This window comes from Haliotis asinina, chromosome 2, assembly GCF_037392515.1.
Source record: "Haliotis asinina isolate JCU_RB_2024 chromosome 2, JCU_Hal_asi_v2, whole genome shotgun sequence".
Classification (NCBI taxonomy): Eukaryota; Metazoa; Mollusca; class Gastropoda; order Lepetellida; family Haliotidae; genus Haliotis; species Haliotis asinina.
Genome location: NC_090281.1, coordinates 29,601,082 through 29,622,113, shown reverse-complemented (window position 1 = coordinate 29,622,113; position 21,032 = coordinate 29,601,082). Strand labels below are relative to the sequence as shown.

General features: G+C 37.0%; 2 protein-coding genes across 5 annotated transcripts in view; both read right to left on the bottom strand.

Annotated features, from left to right (window-relative positions):
* Positions 1 to 3,475: 3,475 nt before the first annotated feature.
* LOC137273554 (UPF0449 protein C19orf25-like) lies at positions 3,476 to 5,072 on the bottom strand. The gene is made up of 2 exons (XM_067806294.1): positions 4,893 to 5,072; positions 3,476 to 3,849 (listed from the first exon to the last, which is right to left on the bottom strand). Exons 1-2 carry the CDS (start codon positions 5,023 to 5,025, stop codon positions 3,569 to 3,571), a joined length of 414 nt encoding a protein of 137 aa, XP_067662395.1. The 5' UTR covers positions 5,026 to 5,072; the 3' UTR covers positions 3,476 to 3,568.
* A 1,293-nt stretch (positions 5,073 to 6,365) lies between these two features.
* The window catches only part of LOC137273551 (ral guanine nucleotide dissociation stimulator-like 1), a 38,835-nt gene continuing 24,168 nt past the window's right edge, over positions 6,366 to 21,032 (bottom strand). For 2 of the 4 annotated variants that reach the window (XM_067806287.1, XM_067806289.1), the window contains 4 exons: positions 19,770 to 19,935; positions 18,215 to 18,361; positions 17,549 to 17,660; positions 6,366 to 15,580 (listed from right to left, as the gene is read on the bottom strand). In XM_067806287.1, coding sequence (XP_067662388.1) covers positions 15,435 to 15,580; positions 17,549 to 17,660; positions 18,215 to 18,361; positions 19,770 to 19,935 — 571 coding nt within the window. In that variant the 3' untranslated portion in view covers positions 6,366 to 15,434. The remainder of the gene's footprint in view (positions 15,581 to 17,548; positions 17,661 to 18,214; positions 18,362 to 19,769; positions 19,936 to 21,032) is intronic. The other 2 variants (XM_067806288.1, XM_067806290.1) reach the window with 1 other exon arrangement.

The following is a 21,032-nucleotide window of genomic DNA, read 5'->3' as shown; positions in this document are numbered from 1 at the left end:
CTCATGTTTTTCCACAATTTGCTGAGTGAGGTTTCAGATGGGCATCTAGTGCCAATACCAATGTACCCTGAGCTTAATGAGTGAGTGAACCAATCAATAGGCTTTTTTAAAAAATACAGTATGGTTCAAAATTATTGAGAATAGCTAAAGCATTTCTTATTATTAAACGAGAACAAATCAAGTAAAATTGAATGTATTGTGAAAGTGAACTGACCTTTTCATGTTGTGTAGGTAACAATTTAATATTTTATCAAGTCTCCTTGAGCTTCACGGCACAGTCTAAGACGGGTAGGCATACTTCCTATCAGAGAGGTTAGTGTCTCGTGAGTTATGCTGTCCCAGTATCGGACCACTTCTCTCTTCATGTCTTCATTTTTTGTCAACCCCTTTTGATTCACACATTCCTTCATCATCCCCCAAATGTTCTCAATGGGATTTAAGTCAGGACTATATGCAGGAAATGGTAATGCAGTCACATTTTTCTCCTGAAACCACTGCTTGGCATGTTTTGCGGTGTGTTTAGGATCATTATCTTGCTGCAAAATCCAGTCATTTCCATAAAACACATGTGCACTTGGAAGGAGAAAATAATCTAATATGTTAGTGTAGCGTTGACTTGTCAGATTTCCCTCAAACACACACAGCGGGTCGTTCCTAATAAGGATATCCCTCCCCATACATGAAACTTTGGGCTGTATTTAGGTCGTCGATACAACGGTGCTGACGCAGACTTTGTCCATATTTTCACATTATTGGGATATACCCATATCGAGCTTTCATCAGTAAAAATCACATTTTCCCATTCAAAGTTTTCATGTGCCAAACACCACTCAACACGCCTGTCTTTATGTTCTTGTTTCATGAGAGGAGAAGGAATTCCAGTCTTTTTCTCCCATCCAAGCTCCATCAAATTACTTCTAACTGTAGATTTTGATACAACTGTTGATCCCCTTTCTATCATTTCATACCTGATGTTGGATATGCTTGCCCTTTGCTTTTTAGACGCTAAAATTCCCAGCCGGACGCGATCTGAGAAGTCCAATTTTCTGGGTCTCCCTGCTCCTTTCTGGTGCCCCAAATCCTTTCCCTCTTTAAAATTCTTCCTAATCCTATACACAGTAGAAAGAGGAGTTCCTGTTCTCTCTGCCAATGTATTTACATCATCAATTCCTTGATTACACAACTTAAAAATCAACCTTATTTTATCTTCAGCAGACATTATTGACAGTGCTGAGGAAAGTGACGTCTGCTACAAATTCAGGGGAGGTAACTCTAATTGTACTATACTCAGTAGGCCAAGATGAGTTACCTCCCTTATACCATTACTTAGTTTTAAGTATCAGTGAATCAGTTGAGGTGTTAGGATAGCTCAAAGTAAGAAGAAAAATTCTCAATAATTATGAACCAGACTATAAATGAAGTTTCTTTTCTTCACCAATTACACATAAAAAAAATCAGTCTTGAACAGAAACTAACGCAAGACACAAACATAACAAGGCAATCTCATTAACATCAGTTCTTCCACTATAGTCAGATAACAAAATCACATACTGATAATGCTCTGTGATACCTCTAGCCAACAAAGTCTCTTACCATCAGATGTTCCTCCTGTCTGATTAGTTTACCAGCCAGAGGACATTCATAAAACTGGTCTTTCATAGATATTTCTGCTGATGACATCTGCAGGGATTGGGATTGGGCAGGGGCCATGGGACATTTTGAACACTGCAATTGAAAATGGCCCATTAAAATTTTGATACTCTCGATACATGTGCAGAGCCCCATTCTAAATACAGAAAATGGCTATTAATCCTGTAAATGGCCCATTGTCAAAGTTCTCTATCCCTGCATCTGCTGTATGAAGACTTATATAACGTGAATGAGTTGAGTTCATTGAGTTGAAAGCAGTATTCCAGTTAGTATCAGCATGTCAACTCAATGGTTTGGTTTGTTGCTTAACACTGCACTCTGCAATATTTCAGCTATACGGCAGTCTATACACAATGAGAGTCTAGATCTCATAATTCAGTGGTCAACAGCATGAGCATCATGCTACACATCTGGAATATGACAGCATGTGTCAACCAATAAGCGAGTCTAACTACCTGCCCTTTTAAGTCAGTTTAATGTGGGAGTGATGGCGAAGAAGTAAAGGACATCTGGATTAATATCACATGTCATCAGTAATCTGATCAGTATAACTGGTTAATTTTGTTAAAAACTACCATACACAAAGATTTGATCTGATCATTATCAAACAAATAAATGAAAGACAATGATCGAGGAACAAGTACAAATGTACGTTCATGAAAATGTATTTTCACAGTGAACATTTGAAACCAGGATCTAACAATGAGTCACTGGGCTCGACTTAGCACTGCTTTTGTCAATATTCCAGTTATAAGAAGACGTCACTGTTTATTGTTGGAGTGAGTGAATTTAGTTTTATGCCACACTCAACAATATTCCAGATACAATGGTGGCAGTCTGAAAATAACTGAGACGGGACCAAACAACCTGGTGATCAACAGCATGAGCACTGATCTGCACAATTGGGAACAGATGACGTGTCAAATTAGCCAGCTAGCCCAGCCACCTGATCCCTTTGGTCACCTCGTACAAGAAGCATGGCTCACTAAAGATGGAATCTAACCTCAATCTTCACTGGTATTGTTGGGAAGAGAGCCAGGCATGATGCATGTGATTGTGAAGTGTTTGGCACTTCAATGACAAACCTAGGCACATAAACATAGTAAATTATGTTTTGAATCAGTAAGCTGGTCTCTGGTATGCCCAAGGGGAGCAACACAGCACAGCGAATGTGTTCACTTGGAAAAAACATGCACCTGGTTGACACTGAGAAATTCATATGCCACAGAATAGTCTAGAAACATAAAAATACTTGTGGCATGTTCTTATTCAAAACAAACAACAAGTGATCATTCTTAGGTCATCAAAATGTAAAGCTGACTTTGTGAATGGTTAACACCACAATCAGCAATGTTCCTGTTATAATTATAACACATATTAAAATATCACATAATCTAGCACATAATCAGTCCTTGAACATATGGTTGATACTTATGATAGTGTGAACATGAATCATGAACAAAATGGATGGCACACTATCACTCACACTATGTCACACATTCTCACTATGATAATCAAGCACTTTATCTCATATTCCAAGAAAAAACTGAGGCAAATTGAGAGAAGCATCATATTGTTCAAAATTTGATTCACAGTTCTGAAGAAACAGAAAACTTGTGATTCAACTTTGGAATTTCAGTGCTATCTTCAGGCAAAATACTGATGAACAGATTGAATATAATTCTGCCTCCTTAGGTGTCTCTCTGTACACACTTAGTATGCTGGACTTTGTATGCTGTGGATACTGAAAATAGGATTCACACATTGTACCCATGAGGTTTACATGTTAGAAGTGAGCACCTGTGCCTCTAAAAACCTCCTAGTTGGACCCTCCACCTCCAGTAAACACTTGACAACTCATAGCCTGCTTCAATTTCTTATACAACTATTGCAACATTACAATTCTATTCCTGAAGCCTCATGATTTGGTTTTGACTGTCTTTGCTGCCGATTTCAACTCAGCAATGGCTTCTGTGACCTCTGTACCCAGCTTTTCCAGCTGTTCAAACTGGTCCTTCAAGTTTTCTGAGGAGGATTTCAAAAGTTCAGTTGTATTCAAGAGTTGAAGAGTTTTTAGATAGGTTGTTCCAATGTCAGGTATTTCGGGTGATTTTCCAATGTGGTCACCACTCTCCATGGACTTCTCACCATGATTGCCGATATCAAATGATTTGTCCACACTTGATAATGGCGTCGAATCTGAATGGAATAAAACAAAATTATTTCTGAGATCTATATGGAAGAGTGTGTCAGTCAGTCTAAATGCCACTTTTAGCATTATTTCAATCATATTATTCCATGTCACCTTGATGTTGGTTGGTTGTTGTTTAACGATGCACTCAGCAATATTCCAGCTATATGGCAACTGTCTGTAATAACTGAATGTGGACCAGAGAATCTAGTGATTAACAGCATGAGCATCAATCTACACAAACTTGATGCTGAAGGAAATTAAAAAAAACACTAGAAACATAATCTGTGCATGTTTGGATCCTTAACTCCAATCAGCTTTACACCACGTCCAAGCTCTACTTTTAGACCAAGAGCATGGTGACTAAATGATGTCATGTATCCAGTATTCAACTCTTTCAGTTCATGAGACAGTACATAGTCTCTCACAGCCATACAGAGCATCCCACACTGTATATATCTCAAGGTATGGGTGGACAATGAATATATCTTTCGTCGGTACAGTTTAATTTTCTCTTTCCAGAAAGTGTTTCAGTTGTGTTAAACTATCGTAATGATTTATGCATTTTGACATACAGAGTGCTGGCTGGATTTTAATTATATTCCTAGAATTGTCCTCCTATTCACTGTAGGTTTGCAGTGACACAAACACATACACTATCACACCAGAGACCATTGTATGGTCTCTGATCACACAGAGTTATCAAGCTTGCATGACATTTGGATATGACAATAGGCGGAGATCTTTCCTATGACAGTTCAAGCTTACAATCACTTTCCTGACTGCGTCTGATTCATGAGACAGAAACAGAATCACAGCACTCAAAAAATGTGTTCATCGAACACGCATCAGTGTGACAAGGGCGAACGGTGAAACAACAAGGTTACCCCACCCCAGGATATTTTAATGACATTTGCAACATCTCCAAAGATATTTTCGGCGTTTGGCTGCGTCGCTTCAGCTGTTGTCCTTTTTCTTGAAGACTGAGTCTATGACACTATGATTCAAACTCATAACTATGTTTCAACTCCTGACATGAGTCAATGTTTACCTCTCGATATGCCTGTCACTCCGAAAGTGAACACCGGGTCGTCGACCTTTGCCGATTTTATATCTAACATTATCTCGTCTACCGTAGGTGGCTTAGGCCTCTCTGTTAACCTGGATGTGGCTGACATTTTCATCTGGGTAATTCACAAATGTACAGTTTTAGAAATACAGCACACGTTGACCGAACAACGTTGCTTGCCCAAACCCGGAAGTCGGATATGAAGCGCCACCTTTTGGATGAGTTAAGGGAGATAAGTATTAGCTTACTGTTATAAACTGGACCGTGTGTGGAAAAGCGAACTCTGTGGACGCTTATAAGCACAGAGGCCAGGCGCTGGACATATCAGAAGGACTTTTTTTTTATATTTTTATTCACTTCTTTTTTCTTTTTTTTTAATAAAAAATAACCAAGTGATGTTAAACTGGCTGCAACCAGTCTGACTAAGTCTGCTAATTGGCCTGAAATGTACAATTGCTCCCTCTGCTTTTTAAAAGAATAAAAAGTCATTGACACTAAATCCATTAATATCAGTTTGGTGGAAAATGTTAATGAAAGAAACGGTTATTCTATGTTTATGTTATGTTATGACTATTATGTGTGTAAACAATGTTTTGTTCAAAAGGTCAAGCATACTTTTTAAAATGTATTTAATGAAACTTGATGTATATTTGTAAACGGTGAGTTCTGACTCAACTTTTTCACATAATTTGTTTTTGGGGATTTCTTGTTTTTTCTAGTTTGTTTCTTAACAACTATACCTGTTATCTTTTTAGTGGCATACTGTCGCTGCTGTGTATTTGTATCTTGGCATTCCTTTATCATAGCAGAGACCATATAAATGGTCTCTGATCCAAGGCAGTATCCAAGCTGTTAATGAACAAATGCTTATTGCTATTAGCAAGTCTGTTGTATGAGAACCATGATTTCTGTTATATTCTTATTTCAGTACAAAACCTTACTTAATTGATTTTGTTCATATGTTGTGAATAGTATTATATTTATTGCTATGAAGTATGTCCATCCACAAAGCTTATATCATGTCATCTTGTATTGTGTTATTTCCTGATGCCTGTGAACATGGAATCGGCATTGAATACCCATATGCTGTCTGTTATCTGAAGTGAAATACAGGATCAGATGGCCAAACTTGCTGACTCAGATGACACATGGCATTGCATCCCAATTGCATAGACCTATGGGTTAGAATTGATCTACAGCAACCCATGCTTCTCTTAATAGGTAACTAACAGGATCAGATTGTCATGCTTGCTGACTTGTTTGACACGTCATCACACCGCAATTGATTGATTGATGCTCCTGATGATGATCACTGGATTGTCTTGTCTATTCTTGATTATTTGCAGAACATCCTCATTTCCTGGGCCACTGCTGAGTACCATCCTAAACAATAAACATGACTAAAACAAATTCCTTTAACTATATCTCAGTAAAAACACACACACAAAAACATGATTTTTCATAGGTATTCAATTTATTCATATTCAAACTGAATAGTTACACATCATATATATTAAAAAATTAAAAATCTACATATATTTTGATATTCAAGCAAAAATCAGCCAGACATGACCTTGACATTGTCACAGTTTGGTAAGACCTCATGCAGTTGTGTACTGAGGTACCGTTTTCAGAATCACTAAAGATACACATTTCATAAAACATAAAAGATTCACAAACATAAAGTTTTTGTGCAATTTGCAAAGTCAGTTCATAATAAACAACCCTTAAATGCTGGGAGACTACTGTCTATAAATCAAAAATACAATAAAGTTATTTCACAGCTTGCTGTCCCTTCTAATAATAATTATAATAGAAAACAATAACATCATGATGACTGGGTAAAGTATACAAAACAGTTCTTCTACGTTAATTAGTATAGGATATTAAAATGTATTCCTTCTGACAAATGTTACACCAAGTCTGAAAACAAATCAAAAGTCAACTATCTTCATGGAAAAGAATTCTTTCCTCGTTTAAGGGAGATTATACGACAATCCATATCAAAGTTCTCTCTAATTGGTTACACATAATATTCTAATTATGCTTGATATAACCTGATTATGATTAATATTAATTCTGACAACATATTAATAGAACAAGAGATCATAACCAACCTGACATGTTATAAGTTATCATAGGTTTATCGTTAGTTACTTCATATTTGTATACTCATTGGTTATATTAATACACCAGTCCAGAGTAAATAATTACCATGTTAATTTTTTGGTAAAAATAACAAAGATAACAAACATACCACCATTAATATATGTATATTATTACTGAATCTCTAAAATTTCATTTTAGAAGAATAAATAGATATGTTGTTCAATAAGTCAAATATGCTAACCATTAACAATTTTGATCACACTGAGCAAAGTTTGGATTTAAATAGTTTTTGAATTACATATTATTATGATCTGGTAAAAAAAATCTCCGTTGCATTTATAAAACACAAGTCCAGAGCATTGCACAAATTAAATAACACTACTATGAGATCTACATATAAATGAACAGAAAAAAGTGGTGAAAATAAAAACATATATCCTACATGGAACCTACCATGCAATCATTCATCCATTTGGAGACTAACCACTCTATTAAATAGCTAGTGTCAAATTCATTTTATACATAAGTAATATATAGGAATATTCATCAAATATTTACTTCATTTTTCTTTCAGTATTTTCATGAAGTTTTTGAGTTGTTTAACAAAAAAAAAATATAGTATTAATATGTGTGTAAAGACAAGATACTCAATATTCTCTCAGAACCTAAAATATCAAAAATAGAGTGAAAAATACAATCAAATTTGTGATTCAATTAATCTACAAAAGCACACACTTATTTTTGTTTGTTATTTGAGTTTGTTTTTTAAAAATCACAATCCTACTCTCCGACCAGCCTGGCGCCATGGTAATATCATGTGAAGGTAACACACCTTGATGAATGCATGTACATTTCATGTGTAGAGAAGATCATGAAGATAACAGAAACAGGACAAAGTGATAATATGAAAATAGAAATTCACAAACAAAGTGCCATACCAACAGAGTGCTTTGTCAACTGGAGTAAAACAAAAGAATGCTAATATGTTGGATATCTTTTTTAAGGGTTATTGATATTTGACAGGGCCAGGAAGAAGGGGTGAAATGAAAGAATGCGGAGGTGGAAAAAAGGGTAGAGGTATGGATAAAGGATGGGATGTGAGGTGGTTTGGATCAAGGTTGGAAGGGGAGGGTTGGATACCGGATGGTCTTGGTGAGGGACATGAAAATGAAAATGGCAATAAAAACGTGCCTGTTCAAGGTAAAAGGAAAACAAAGTAAAATAAGCTTATGTACCGGTAAGATTTATACAACATTGAGCAAAGGAACTAAAAGCATGAATAATTCCATGAGGAAGCCCTTGTCTGCTTCTGTTACATTCTGTAAAAGAGCTGGCATTATCATTCCATAGTGACTGAGTGAGTTATACGTACACTACTTTTAGCAATATTCCATCAATATCAAATATCAATGTGGGGGAACACCAGAAAAGGGATTGACATATTGTACATATGTGGGGAATCAAACTCGGATCTCTGGCATGAAAAGCAAACACCTTAACCACTAAGCTACTTCCAAAGTCTTCTGACTAACATTGAATTTTTAAAAAAAAATTTTTTCTTTCTTCTTTTTGGCTTTTAGCAGGAAGTTGGGTGAGGGCAGCCCCTTCAATTAAAATACTTTTCCTCCATAAAAAAATATATAAAATTACGAGACATACCTCAAACCCAAATGACACATGGCCAGCAAGTTAACATATGTATTGTTAAGTGTTAACCTGATACTTATTTTCAGTTTTAGAAGGTGTCCCAAGCTAACTGACACAGGACTAATGGACAAAGGTAGATCAAGGAATGAGTGAGTTAGAATCTACACCACATTCGCAAAATATTCCAGTAATATCACAGCAGGGGACACCAGACATGGGCTTCACACATTGTAGCCATGTGGGGAATCGAAACTCTGTGTGACTGGTGAACCACTTGGAAGAATCTCGCATGCATAGTCCGGTGCTGAGTCAAAACTGTAGAACAGAACTTAAACCCACTATCCTAACACGGGTACGGGACATATCTCACTCATGACTCATATAAATCTACCTGGAGGAGTCAAGCCAGTGTGGGGGAACATGAGGCTATAGCTTTTGGCCATGCTGTAACTCAGACAAGGGTTTCCTCAGGGTTTCCACATAAAATGTCAAGTGTGACTGTCCTCACATCTACATCAGCACGGAAATAGCAGAGGATCACAGACTTCATTCTCACAGTTTGAGCACATCTCTCAACTTGACAATGGATGCATGTAATATTTACCACTCAAATGAGACTGCCTAAAAATCTAATCTATTCTTAAATGATTGTTAAACAATACAATCTCGTTACCTTTTCATAACAAGTAGTGTCATCACTGTCATTAGTTTATTCATGAAATTGTAACTATTTTACCTTTTGTGCTGCATGGAATCTGTTTCAGTGGATAAAGGAGACTGGTTGATCTCAGGCATTGACATTTTCTTTATTATACTATATGATCACTGTCACCATCACAACACTCTTGGGGAATCGCATACTTTGTACCCAATACAACAAACTTGGGTCTCTTGACCTGCATGCTTCTCCAACTGGCTTGGTATTATTGAAGTTCTGGCATCCTTAAAGGTGAAGCAAACTGGCTGCATGGAGGAGCAACACAGTAATCAACAGTACAGGTGAAACATGCACAATGAAAGAGAAATTACAACAGCATGTGGATATCTTGTCACTGAGACATGTCTTCAATAATGGGATCATATTTCCCTTGTGCATTAAGACTGAATATCAAAATATACCTTTTGACATAAAATATAAATTAATGATTGTACCGAACTCAGATTACCATAGATTCGAATGGTAGGTGCTCCATTCCGATTCTGGGCTACTGGTGACATCATTAAAAAGAAATTAGCACAATATGTACATGCAGCTTTCCGTTTAGTGTTGACAGCTTCCAAAATATACTGAGGGAAACAAATACAGGAACACAAGAATGTAAAAGTGTTCCTCTGTTTTCTCAAGGTTTCTTCACTGTTGCACTGTGGGTGAATATCTGAGAATGAACTAAGGACCACCACACTGGTGTGGTGTTCCCTTATTTGTTTCCTTGAGTATATGTCATTTGGCCAGTAATACTGATTGAACAAGTTAACTTAATTTCACATAGATCAATTCAAGGACCTACTCAAGAAAGTAGAGAATGGTATGAAAATAGCCCTGGGTATGGATCACATTTACCAACACTTGTACATTGCAAAGATGCACATGTTGATTTCAGTACTGACAGTTACAGAACGACATGCATTTCAGTTGACACAGTAGTGTACATACAACAATATCAACAATATTTCACAAAGATACCAGTACGGAAGACAATTCATAAATAACATTCAGAGACAAACTTTCAACACCACTGACAGAAATTTCTTTGTGAAAATATACTTTAGAAATTAGCATGGGTAACTAAAGACAATATTTTCTGAGCAACTGTTACGACACCTACACCTTCAATGTGGATACAACCTGCCGCAGTGTCTGTGTAATGTATCATCACTCAGCAGTTAAACAGCCAAGGCTATTAGTGATGTCTGTAGCTTTCCATGTACAGTTCATAAATAGTACAAAAAACTGATATGAATAAAATATTGAATTCTTTTTGATAATCCTCAGTTTTGGAGCATGAGGTAGGCATGGTATTATATTACTCCCTAAATGAAAGAGGAGGCAGGAAAATGGTCAAGATTCAAATATTGATTTTTTTTTTCACTTCTTATGAGCTTACAAGCATAGGTTATCATGGCAAAAGAAAAAAGTTGACTTATGTTCAATACTTACTGAAAGTATTAATTCACACATTTCTGTGAAATATTAACAAATGTCATATAGACTAAACTAAAACTATCTGAGCTTAATTGTTTCAGTTATGTAAAGGACAAAATTCAACAATTTTACAAAGGCAATGGAATGTTGCTCCCTAAAATCACTTTGTGACCCAAAAATATCCATGTAGGTGATATTTGCTGGTGCATAAACCTTGCAATGATTCATCTATATTCTTGTGTTTGAATTTCAGATTTATTATGAAACAATTCTATAGAGACCTTTTCCCACCTCAACTTCTATGTAAGGTTAGCTAACTACATCATTGCATTGTGACTTGAGAAATATGCAGATACAAGAACAACACACAAGAACAACTTCAGACATATATTGAGTCCTCATAATGCTGGTACATCTCAAAGATAATGGTGAGTATCAACTTATGTGACTGTGACCTGCACTAATATACTCACGACAAAAATTCAGGAAACAAATATACACAGAAGAAACTGCTTCCAATTTTTAAGTTTTTTATATCTACCGCATGATTTTCATTACCTATTTGAGTCAAATACACTCAAAGACAGTTATTACATACAGAAGTATGCCAGTTCCAAAGTAACTGGGATGTCAGTTTTTGTAAGATTAGGAACTGAATACTGCTGTATCAAATCTTGATTGAATGCCAAGTTATAATTCTCAAATCAATGCTAGAGACCGGTTTGCTTATTTTTTACCTTGAGTATTTTCTAAAAACAACCTGTGATAAAATTGGTTGTTGATATTTGAAACATGTGGTACATGTGACTAAAGCAGATTCCTCTTAAGGATGTGAATCTACTGACGAAACTCACAAAAAGCAAGACCTTGTTAATATGGATGTATAGTGCAACTGCAGTTGTGACAGCTTTCACAAGTACACGTTGTTAGTATATTTTAACTGTGCACTGCATATAAGTACTTGTCCAGAATGCAAGGTTTCCATATTAACAAGGGTTTACTGCATGTGAGAGGTCGTCATATAGCATGCAGACTAGTAAAGCAAAGAACTTAAATACATCACACCACCCATTTTAAAGCTTTCTTTATTAAACAAATAAATAAATTTTAAATATAAAAGGTTATGAAGGTTTCAGTTTCAGGATCTTCTCATCTTGACCCCCAGTGCTCATCACACTTTCCTCACCACACTAAATGCCAGCAGAAAAATTTTAAAACTGGTTTCATAGAATGAATTTAAATACTCACAAAATTAAGCATGAAATCAAATGTCCTTGCCATCAATCCAATATTACAATTTAATGAATTTGGAGGTCCAAGGTTCAAATATGCCTTATAAGACATTTACCCCACTTATAGCAATATTCAAGGAATATCACGCGGGGAACACCAGAAATGGGCTCTACACATTGTATCCCTAAAGGGAATGGAACCATGCATTTAGCATGATGAGTGAACACTTGAACCACTAAGCTACTCCACGGCCCCTATAATACTTAGAAAGCCTATGGACCACTCATAATTCATCACTCTTCAATATCTTACTCTGTTCTGTATATTTTGGTAGACAAGTTCTCCTTGGTTTATTGTATAATCATGGTTGAAAATGCAGAGTTGTTTAGCACCAACAGCAATAATGCATATTGTCACTCTTCTCAGCTAGTGTTTAAATTACCAGTTCAACTACCAGTACTTACCTCCTTTGCTTATGTACAGATACCATGAGTGTCCAATACGCTTTCCTCTTTTCCCTTAAGTCCTAGTCTTTTTCTTATAGAACTTGCTTGATACTTTCACCATCATGGATAAGTAAACACACATTTGGCACTGATCAAAAGGTGCAGTCTCAAGGAGTAAAAGGATTGTACTCTGCATTGCTAAATGATTTTAACATTCCTAACATCTGGTCAGCAAGTGACTTAGGTTAATGCCATTCTAAATAGTGTATCAGCTACATCCACATGGGAGGACATCCTAAAGTGATGTACCTCTTAAATGTGTAATGCTTTGGTGAAACCTACAAGCATTAATATGGTGCTGACAAACAAAGAATCATGATCCTGGCACACCAAGGGGATGTAACTCTGTATAGCGAATAGCTACATCCAAAACCTGAAAGAACTTGTAACAGCAATGAATGAATAACAGACACTCATTTTTTTATAATTTCACACAAGTCATTATATGTCAGCCGAAAGGCTTAACAGCTCATCAGGTCTGCTACATACAAGGAAGAACTTGGATATTTATGGAAAGTTTCAGGATTGGAAGTTGCATTTCTTCAAAAGGAAATGGCAGTTTCTTTACACTGCAGTTTCAACATTTTCTTAGGAGAATGCTTAGTTATTATTTTTGGTTGTAAAAGTTTTCCAGATTACAATCCCATGTCCCTAAGCTTTCATAAATGCCATGTGTGATGACCTGTCTTGTGACCTTGCCCTATCATGTAAAAAAAAGTTAATGATCACCAAAACCTTTCATAGCATTATAGTTCATTAGTCACTAATTACTACAGAAATATAAAGGAAGAGTGTGATAAAACAGACCTCACAGAATCATTTATTTTCAGTACTAGGGTTGTCAATATACGAGTGCTGTGCAATTCTTGTACTCATGACAAAATCTGTATTCCTTTTGTCAAACTGATACAGAATGTTTCCATTGAATGATGCATCAGTTTGAAGGTGGAGTCATACTTTGAAGGTGTTAAAACCATGTTGAGACTGGTACTGTTCCTGCACTGACAGAATCTTTAATTCAAGCATCATGGCACAACTAAGGGACAGAACAAAGTTAGCCTTATTTTCTTTTACTGCTGTCTACTAACAAAATAATTCAGTTCATTAAACATACATAAATTTATCTTTTTAATTATGAATTTCAAAATGTGATTAATTTAACAATCACTGGCTCAAGTGCCTGGCTTGTGTAACATTTAAAGGTGAACACAGTTTATTCTGAATAACAATTAGTGACTGTATGAGTGATTCCATCAAAACTAGATCAAAGTTCAAGGTCATTCACATGTGACCCGTAATGGAACATCTGTTTTGTTTAGTAGCAGTGAAAATTAAGATTGAATCCTTAAATATGCATGACTGAGCATTAGTTTATGTTCTTATGATATTATCTTTATAATTATATCACACTGCACCAAATCTAGAATGAATGTACAATTACACACTCATAAAAATAAGGCAAAATTTGTAGGTCAGTCTGTCTTAAATGACCCTAAATTTACACTGTTGAACCTTACATTCAATAATCTTTTAAAACAAAGAAATTATCAAAAATATTGTGATAGTATATTGTTTCAGATTTGTAAAACATGATCTCATTATTACCTGTAAAAAAAATGTATTCCTACCTGTAATCACCAGGTAAAATTCTTGGAAAATTGTATCTTAAACTTATATTATAGGTAATCTAAGACCAGATCTTTATCTGTCATGGCACATTGTAAACATATTAAAATAAGAATATGGTAAAAGCACTGTTGATTCTTACACCTGAAAATTCAAATTAACAAGAACACAACAACACACCAAACAAAACAGACAAACAAACAAACAAACATAAGTATCTTCAAACAAACACACTGACTAGAACCATTCTGGAACTTTCATCACTTTAGACACAATGTTTAACAAGACTTATCACATGACATACGTCAACTTCATGTACAAAGCATGTAAAAAAAACATGACAGTCACACGTAACCATGGTAACAAATAATGGAATATACAGCATGATTACATTCAAATGATGAACTCCTCCACAGCCCACAGCTAAAGAAATATCCTCAATGACTGAGTATTAAATATGAATATTTATATTAACATGATATTAATGATTAGGTTTCAGAATGACATTACTGAGGTGTAACGATATGGTTGGATCACGATACAATAATATGAATACTACAAGTGTGACATGATTCATATCCAACCTTGAACCAGAAATATTTGGCGTTAATTTGTTGTGACGAAAGATGGGATATTGTAATACTGTACACCCTAAGGTCTGTTTTGCTAATTATAGCCAACAGGGAAATATTGCGACATCGGTGTTAGCTGGTGGCAGAACAGTTTCGAAAATATTTCACGTTTTGGCATCAGGACTTGCATGCAGGAAAAAATCATTTGCCTTGGGTCATCATACAATAATTTACTGCCATATCGTTACACCACTATCACACCAAAGGTTTCTCTCTAACTCTTCAAAAACAGCAATAAAAATAATACAATGCAAGGAAATAAAGCAGAACATTTAAGATGCTGAATATTATCTGCTCGTCTTGTTTATATGCTAAAAGATTTTTTTTGCCATTTTCGTAAAATTGTATCTGGATGCTTTTTTTTGAGTCAGTGTCTTTAATAATATAATAATCTTTGACTCCTTCATGTGAGATCAGTTAATGTTAATATTGATGACGAAATGATTCAACACAGAAAGGGATAGACAAATATGGTCTTGCTTCTGGTTCCAAGAAATGCTGAAGGTGTTTCCATGATAGGATGATGATTTTTGTGCCGATGATGGAAGCAGTGAAGATGCTGAGGGACATTTTCACAACGGGTGATCTCACTAACACTCTGTGTTCACATATTGCACATTGCCAAATACTACAAGCTCAGTTTCTTCCCTCGACGTTTCCCTTTCCGTCGGAGGGTGAGAGTTTCATGTTCTGCACGAGTTCGCACCACAAACTTCAGATCAATACTGCTATTCAAGGCATAGAAGACATTGGATCTCTCCGGTATCAGAAGTTCTGGAAAGGAAGAGATCGAACATTAGTTTCCATTACCAACACATTTGGCTAATACTCACCCCACAGTGCTGCAAGCAACATCATGTTGTCAACACCTACCTACCAACTGACTACTTTGTCCCATGGACTGTCATCAGCCAACCTCATCATACCACCAAACTGATTAACATGATTAACTATGATTACAGTTCTGTCACCCTCCCTTGTCACACAGACTGACACCCCAAATCATGATACCCTCCCCCTCACACTGACTGACACCCCAAATCATGACACACTCACCCCTCACACATGAAACCTTCCCCCTCACACAGACTGACCCCCCAAATCAAGACACCTTCCCCCTTCACACATACTGACACCCCAAATCATGACACCCTCCCCAATCACACATACTGACACCCCAAATCATGACACCCTTCCTCCTCACATAGACTCACATCCTAAATCCAGACACCGTCCCCTCCATACAGACACCCCAAATCCTGACAACCTTCCATTTCACACACACTGACACATCAAATCCTGATACCCTTCCCCCGCACACATACTGACACCACAAAACATGACATCCTCCCCATTCACACAGACTGATACCCTAAATCATGACACCCTCCCCTCCTTACAGACTGATAACCCAAATCCTGACACCCTCCTCCTCCCCCTTCACACAGACTGACACCCTACTCCCCCACTCATGTAGACTGACATCCTAAATCCTAAGAAACTGCACCAAGGGGTTCAAAAGAATTTTTAAAAGCAACTTGCCACAAAGGCAAGTGACTTTAAGAAAGTAACTTGTCCTGACTCATTCTCCACTTGCACTGACTTTATGGCATAAACAAGAATGATAAATAGCAAGAAAGATAACTCTGTTTTATTATGATTACGGAATCATTAGCTACATTTTGAGACAACATGAAATGAAATCCAAGTTTATTTACAGCTTCAATCACAAGTGGAAATTATCTAGCAGCCCACAGACAAGTAAGATATAGTATGACCAGAAGTTATTGAGAATTTCAGGATATGTCAAAGAGGATTTCGAATATAAACAACCTTGACCAGGTATCAAGTGCTAGGTTTCATTCAAGAGAGATAACTCTGTTAATCCGTTTTCATTAGTTTGTGAAGTTATCCCCCTTTGTTTACTTGCTAGGAGACGACATTTTTGGTGATCTCAGTATGGATGATTTAGAGAACAGGAAGCTTCCTAATACAATGAAATTCTGGACCAAACAAACTGACAAAACCTTTGTATCAGCATCCAAAGTACAATCTAACGTGTGGGGTGGCATATCTGTGTTAAGGGCAACACCCCCCTGTGTATTTGAAAGGAATGTGAACAGTGAGCAGTACATAGTTGTTCTCGAGGGACATTTACTTCCATCGGTTCATGTGTTCTATGGAAATTTTTGGATTTTCCAACAGGCCAACAACCCAAAACATCATTTCAAGCATTCACTGGTCTGGTTTCAGACCAAAAATATGACATTATTAGAAGGCCAAGATATAGCCCTTACCTAAATCCAAATAAAAAATAATTGGGGACTTATGAATGAAAGTGTCAATAAGAAAAATCTGACAAATATTGCAAAGGAAGAGGTGGTTTGATATTGGGACAGCATGGACCACAACTTTCCTACTTCTTTGGTAAGTAGTATACCCGCTGCTTAGCTGTTTACCTGTCTTTGAATCTGGAGATATGTTCTGCTAATATTCACATTTATCATGTGAGTAATGAGCGAAAAAAATGAAAAATTACAATATTTTAATCCTCAACAATTTTTTATCACACTATACCATTATCTGATTGCCTGAAATGAAAACTGACTTGTCCCTTTCATCGGGTGATGTGATTTTCAAACACCTGCACCCTCCCACAGACTAACGCCCCATATCCTGACAAGCTTCACCTGCCCACCCAACTTGACGTCCTCCCTCCTGCTACTCCACCAAGGTCCTCACCTCCTCCATCCGGTAGTATTTGCAGTAGACAGTAGTCTTCTGGCTGGCCTTCCAGGGAGTACTTCTCCAGGACCTTCTGTATCACTGTGTTGGTGTGGTCGGTGTTACACAGCTGCAAGAAGCATAGCAATTACACACACTGCCAGAGATCATATGTTATACACAGGATCATCAGTGGTCAGAAACGTCTCTAGAGTATCAAGAGCTTGGCAATCTGCATGCTGTATTATAGGACAGCTTTGTCCTTTGTGTTTACATGCCACCAAGGAGCAGAGCCTCAAACACAACCAGAAATCTTCTAATGTACAGGATTCCTATTGACTGGATCAAGTTCTAGGGTATTATTTGGTTTGGTTGTTGTCTACAGCTGCACTAAGGAATATTCCAGGGAAATGTCGACTTTCTGAAATGCTTCAGACAATCAAGTGATCAACAGCATGAGCATCAATCTATGCAAATGTCAATCAAGTCAGCAAACCTTCCCACACAATCCCTGTTGTTTGCCTCTTGTGACAAGCATGGGTTGCTGAAGACCAATTCTAACCTTTATCTTCAAAAGTAACAACATCATTTAATGTTTTAGGTACGACACCCTCAGGGAATCAAACCACTGATTCTCAGCTCTCCAGGTAGTCAGTCTAACCAGTAGACCACACAAGGACTAACCATTATGCTCTTGTAGATGTGTGTGCTGGCCTGGTCACTAGGTTCGAGACTAACGCGGATCACATAGGTGTCACATGACCTGTAGGGGGACGACGAGGTGTCACTATCAGAGGAGATCACAGACGATGTTGAGGAGGAATGAGACATCTGAAATAAGACAATATAGAATTAGCTGTAGACATTCTACACATTAAATTAAATTACAATTACTTTTAATCAACAAGGAACACCATGTAGATGGAACACATTTGTGCTGAACAATAATGTAATGTTCAGTAATGCATCAAACACACACTACAGAGCACTGTTTAGCCACTATGATATGTTGTCATGTTATGTGTGTTTCTATTTATTTGCTGCAGTTTTAATCTGGAAGTTACAAAACTGCATTAACATTCTGTCTAAATACACTGAATTTTGGGAATATATCTTTTTCTAACTAATGTAAAAGTAAACCTTGTCCACATTAATAATAATGGTTTGAAAACAGATGGGAAAGCATATGACTTAACCTATCATGACTGAAATTACGGTATTTATTAGAGTTCTAAAACTCTAAGTTTTTACTAAGTGATTCAGGTCAAGATAATCTCAAGTTGTATCACTAAGACTTTAGTGAACAGCATATGGCAACATAATGATGTGATAAATGGTGTACCAAAGACTGATCACTGAACATCTAGCAGTAACGGCTGGGAAGTAATGGCTACTGACATCTCAGAGAGGAGGGATGAAGGAAACTACTGGTAAATCATGCAGACTTGACTGCAGATGATGGTGCTAAGAAGTTAGACTTACTATTGATCTCAGTGAGACAATAATCTACCAATGTCAAAGCTGGGGACACAGGGCTTGATTTATGAGATGTGAAACTAGTTGCACTTGATGCAACCTACGACTGACTGACTTTATCATGATTGATGGTGCAACCTAAGATAAAAGCCTAGTTGCACCATACAAATTCCAGATGCACTGCTTTTACTGGAAGAAAAAAATACGCTTTTGAATTATTAGACTTTTTCCCTCAAGTTTACACACTCAGAAACTGACTTGCACCTGGTGACTGATTTTGACTAATCACTAGGTTGTACTTTGTAATCTTGGGTTGCACCAGTGCAAGTAAACAAAGCACTAATACGAGCCCTAGTACATCTCAGCAAACAATAATCTACCAGAGTCAAAGCCAGGGACATCTCAGTGAGACAGTTATCTACCAATGTCAAAGCTAAGGACACTTCAGTGAAACAGTTATCTATCAATGTTAAAGCTAGAGACATCTCAGAAAGATAATGTCCTACCAATGGCAGGATACATCCCTGTAACTTGATAGCCTACCAATGATCAATCTAGGGACATCTTAGTTAAATATGGAAACTTGGTATTCTACTGACCAAGCCAAGGACAGCTGGTGTAAGTTGATGACCTACCAATGGGCAAGTTAAGGACATCTCAGTAGGCATATGACCTACCAAGGACAGAGCCGGTGAGAAGATGACATGTCAGGATGATGAACCTGAGACCTCTAAAGTGAGATCCCTACGACAGCAGGACCTACCATTGGCCGAGCTAGGGAGATCTCGGAGAGAAGATGACCTACCAGTGGCCCAGCTAGCGAGGCTGTGATGGTGTCAGGAATACTGGAGAGACTACTTCTGTCCTCTAGCCCACAGGCAAACAAACCAAATTTGCTGCTGTCAAATTTGGCAGGCTTGTGACCTAAACTGAAAAACACAGAAGACATCATTATTCACTGTGTGTCACAACTATATACAATCTGAATCTAAATGGTGTATCTGTACATCACATCAGTCAGATGGTACCCACAGTGAGTTAGCTGGGTAACACTTAACTGTAATTCAGTTGCATCACACTTTGTCTATTTTGTGAGACTAAATAACAAAATATGGCAGCTACATTGATGAAGCTCACCAGCAAAAGCTACATATCCCAAGCAGTACATTCAGTAAAACTGTGGCTTCCAGATTCTGGAACCAGGGGTGGTGACTCTCCATAAGGAATTACGAGATGGTCATCACCCCTGGCACAAACTATGACATGGGCCAGTAATATCAACAATTATGAAAAAATACTAAAAGACTATTAGAAAAATATATTATACAAACTAGAGTGAGTTGACACTTGTTTGAACAGTATTGATGCAACAACTAAGTCACAGAGTCATTGCCTCCTGTAGGAGGACACTGGTCTAGTGCATGAGTTTGTATTAAAATATCAAACTCACTAAACAGAAGTAGTTGTTATCCAGTTTATATTGTACTTTCCAAATCATAAAATGCCACGCAGGGAAAATGTCAACCAAAACTTTTTGGGCAATTGTTCCTTTACCACCTTTGCTTACCAATGTTAAATCTGAGTCCCTAGAACTAGCTGAACAAGCCTAGCTTACTGAGCTGACCAACGATGTGACTCAACACAAATAAACATCAGACACATGAAACATAAAGATTTTCACACACATTCTGTGCAGGGATACCCTTGTACTGAAGTACAGTTTATGACTAACACAGTTATAACTTGAGATACGACAAATGTTCTTTTATTGTCTTAGTCACTTGCTGTGTTTATAAATTTTTGAAAATGTGTATATCACACAACCAGGGTCATAACAAATTACAATTAGTGGTCCCTTGGAGTATCTTGTAGCCATACTTTGCCACAAAAGAACTTTAATATGTATAGATATGTAAAGGTACATGTCATGACACTGCTAAATGAGCACTTGGAGTTAGTCCCTGCATTCACATATATTGGCAGGGCTCTTAATACTAGTTCATTACTGCTCTTAAATAAACCAACA

Excerpts from the sequence above, each read along its gene's own strand:
- LOC137273554 (XM_067806294.1), bottom strand. The coding sequence starts at position 5,025 with ATGAAAATGTCAGCCACATCCAGGTTAACAGAGAGGCCTAAGCCACCT. Across the intron at positions 3,850-4,892 it reads AGTGACAGGCATATCGAGAG|ATTCGACGCCATTATCAAGT; the intron begins GTAAACATTGAC and ends TATTCCATTCAG.